Source organism: Gastrolobium bilobum, unplaced genomic scaffold (genome assembly GCF_033153095.1).
Source record: "Gastrolobium bilobum isolate Gb01-03AN ecotype WA unplaced genomic scaffold, APGP_CSIRO_Gbil_v1 utg10696, whole genome shotgun sequence".
NCBI lineage: Eukaryota > Viridiplantae > Streptophyta > Magnoliopsida > Fabales > Fabaceae > Gastrolobium > Gastrolobium bilobum.
In genome coordinates this window covers 511,655-515,196 of record NW_026899284.1, presented here as the reverse complement: position 1 = coordinate 515,196, position 3,542 = coordinate 511,655, and the positions used below count along the sequence as shown (strand labels likewise).

General features: G+C 40.3%; 1 protein-coding gene across 1 annotated transcript; it reads left to right on the top strand.

The window, feature by feature from the left end:
* LOC133289210 (disease resistance protein RPM1-like) lies at positions 1–2,982 on the top strand. Its single transcript, XM_061487101.1, has one exon. The coding sequence runs from the start codon at positions 1–3 to the stop codon at positions 2,836–2,838; it is 2,838 nt and encodes a 945-aa protein (XP_061343085.1). The 3' UTR covers positions 2,839–2,982.
* The last annotated feature ends 560 nt before the right edge of the window (positions 2,983–3,542 follow it).

Below are 3,542 nucleotides of genomic sequence, written 5' to 3'. Positions count from 1 at the left end.
ATGGCAGATAGTCCAGTATCGTTTTTATTGGACAAGCTGACATCCTTACTTCAAGAAGAAGTGAATCTGCTAAGGGGGGTTCGTGAAGATGTTCAGTACATCAAAGATGAACTTGAACGCCACAAGGCCATCTTAAGGATGGCTGATGCTCTGGAAGACAAAGACCCTGAACTCAAAGCATGGGTTAAACGAGTGAGAGATATTGCTCATGACATGGAAGATGCTATAGATGAATTCAACCTTTGCCTTGTTGATCAACATGGCCAAGGCAACAATTCTTCTTTTCATAAGTTTGCTTCTTCCTTAAAGACCATGAAAGCTAGGCACCGGATTGCTACAGATATACAAGGTATCAAATCCAAAGTGGAAATTATCTCAAAGGGACGTCCCAGCATGTATGGGAGAGGTTCAAGTTCGAGTCAAAAGTTGTCACCAAGGCTTGAAAGCCAAGGAGATGCGCTTCTGCTAGAGGAAGCTGATCTAGTTGGTATTGACAAACCCAAGAAGCAGCTGAGTGATTTGCTTTTCAAAGATGAAGCAGGTCGTGCAGTAATTCCAATTTATGGAATGGGAGGGTTGGGGAAAACAACATTGGCAAAACAAGTCTATGATGATCCAAAAGTGAAGAAGCGTTTCAGGATTCATGCTTGGGTTAATGTTTCTCAATCTTTCAAGATAGAAGAGCTCCTGAAGGACCTTGTTCAACAGCTCCATAATGCGATTGGCAAACCAGCTCCTGAAGCAGTTGGACAAATGAAAAGTAACAAGCTAAAAGAAGTGATCAAGAACTTGCTTCAGCAAAGCAGGTACCTCATTGTGCTTGATGATGTATGGCATGTGAATGTTTGGGATTCTGTCAAACTTGCTTTGCCTAATAACAACCGTGGCAGCAGAGTAATGCTTACCACACGCAAGAAAGATGTTGCCTTGTCTTCATGTGCTGAATTCGGTAAGCAATTCAACCTTGAATTCTTACCTGAGCAAGAAGCTTGGTCTCTTTTCTGTAGGAAGACATTTCAGGGCAACTCATGTCCTCCTCATCTGGAAGAAGTATGCAGAAGTATCTTGAAACTGTGTGGGGGGTTGCCACTGGCAATTGTGGCAATCAGTGGTGCTTTGGCTACAAGAGACAGGACAAACATAGAAGAGTGGCAAATGGTATGCAGAAGTTTTGGTTCTGAAATTGAAGGCAATGACAAATTGGAGGATATGAAGAAAGTTCTTTCCTTGAGTTTCAATGAGTTACCTTACTATCTTAAATCCTGTTTGTTGTACCTAAGCATCTTCCCCGAATTTCATGCTATTGAGCATATGAGATTGATTCGCTTATGGATAGCTGAAGGGTTTGTCAAAGGAGAAGATGGAAAGACACTGGAGGAAGTTGCAGATAGTTACCTCAAGGAGCTCCTGGACAGAAGTTTGCTGCAAGTGACAACAAAAACCAGTGATGGCAGGATGAAGACTTGTCGCATGCATGATCTTCTAAGGGAGATTGTGACTTTGAAGTCAAAGGAACAAAACTTTGCAACAATAGCCAAAGAACAAGACATAATCTGGCCAGAGAGAGTTCGACGCCTATCAGTCATAAACACATTACAAAACGTGCAACAAAATAGGACAACATTCCAACTTCGTTCTCTGCTAGTGTTTGCCTTATCAGATTCACTTGACCATTTCTCTATACCTACATTATGTTCCACTGGTTTTAAGTTACTCACGGTGTTAGATTTGCAGGATGCACCTTTGGAGGTTTTTCCTGCTGAAATTGTCAATCTTTATCTTCTGCAGTATCTAAGTTTGAAGAACACAAAGGTGAAGAACATTCCAGGTTCCATTAAGAAGCTGCGGCACCTGGAGACATTGGATCTTAAACACTCCTGTGTCACTGAATTGCCAGCTGAAATTGTGGAGCTAACCAAATTACGCCATCTTCTGGTGTATCGTTATGAAGTTGAATCCTATGCTTATTTCCACTCAAAGTATGGCTTCAAGGTGGCTGCCCCAATAGGACATATGCAATCTTTGCAAAAGCTATGTTTTATAGAGGCAGACCAAGGAAGTAAAGCCTTGATGATTGAGCTTGGAAGACTCACTCAACTTAGGAGGCTGGGAATTAGAAAGATGAAGCAAGAAGATTGTGCTGCTTTGTGTTCATCCATTGAGAAGATGATCAATCTCAGATCACTGTCTATAACTGCAATTGAAGATGATGAGATAATTGATATACACAACATTTCAAGGCCTCCTCAGTATCTTCAGAGGTTATACTTGAGTGGACGTTTAGAGAAGCTGCCCCATTGGATAAGTTCTCTCAAGAACTTGGCCCGAGTGTTTCTTAAATGGAGCAGGTTAAAGGAGGATCCTCTGGTGCATCTTCAAGATTTGCCAAATCTAAGACATCTTGAGTTTCTTCAGGTGTATGTTGGTGAGACATTGCATTTCAAGGCAAAGGGGTTTCCAAGTCTGAAGGTGTTAGGCCTTGATGATTTAGATGGGCTGAAATCTATGATAATGGAGGAAGGAGCAATGCCTGGTCTTAAGAAGCTCATCATCCAGCGCTGTGATTCATTCAAGCAGGTACCATTAGGCATTGAACACCTAAGTAAACTAAAAAAAATTGAGTTTTTTGATATGCCTGAAGAATTGATTAAGACACTGCGTCCAAATGGAGGAGAAGAATACTGGAGAGTACAACATGTCCCAGTTGTTTATTCCACATATTGGAGGGATGGTGGTTGGGATGTCTACTCATTAGAGACTTCTGGGGAGAGAGAGAATGATTCCAGTCATAGTGCTGCAATGAGAAGTCTTGAACTTCGTACTCTCTGGAAGGTTTAACTTTGATTTTGATATTATTATTTTAACATAATGCATATGCGAGTGATGATGGCAACTTGTTGTTTTCCATCAGGTTGCATATGTAAGTGATGGTAATTTTTTGTTTTCCATCAGATTGTATTCGTAAGTGGCAGCAAATTTCTTTGAAATTTCAACCTAATAAAATCAGGAAGCATAATTCGCTTCTTGAATTCTGAGATTACTGAATAAAACTGTTCAATATTTTGTTTTACCAACGGATCATGTGTGTTTGTAGCTGTGACAAGTATTAGACTGTTAGGCTGATGGTTGTTTTTTCCTCATCATATATCAGTTCTTCTAGTGAAAAGAGACACTAAGCAAAAGTAATAGAATAATAATGCCAAATGAGGTTGCTTATGTTATGGCTTATGGGTTCACGTTCACTACAAAAGTATTAACTGCGTAAGAAGAATAAAAAAAAACTAATGTATGGACTAGGGCGGAAAAGAACAACTTCATACACACTCGCTGCAGCGGGCTTACAAGCCCAACCCAAACAGAAAAAGATCAGTCTATCTGGTTCATTATTGCATATCTGGTTAAAGTATACTTATCGTTTGAATCATCAATATGGGCTTCATCATGATGGGCTCATAATCCTTCTCATCTAGAACTCTGATGGGTTTATCGGGCTTAGACGGCTTCAACTTACGGGATGTATTGGATTGATATTTCAAATGATT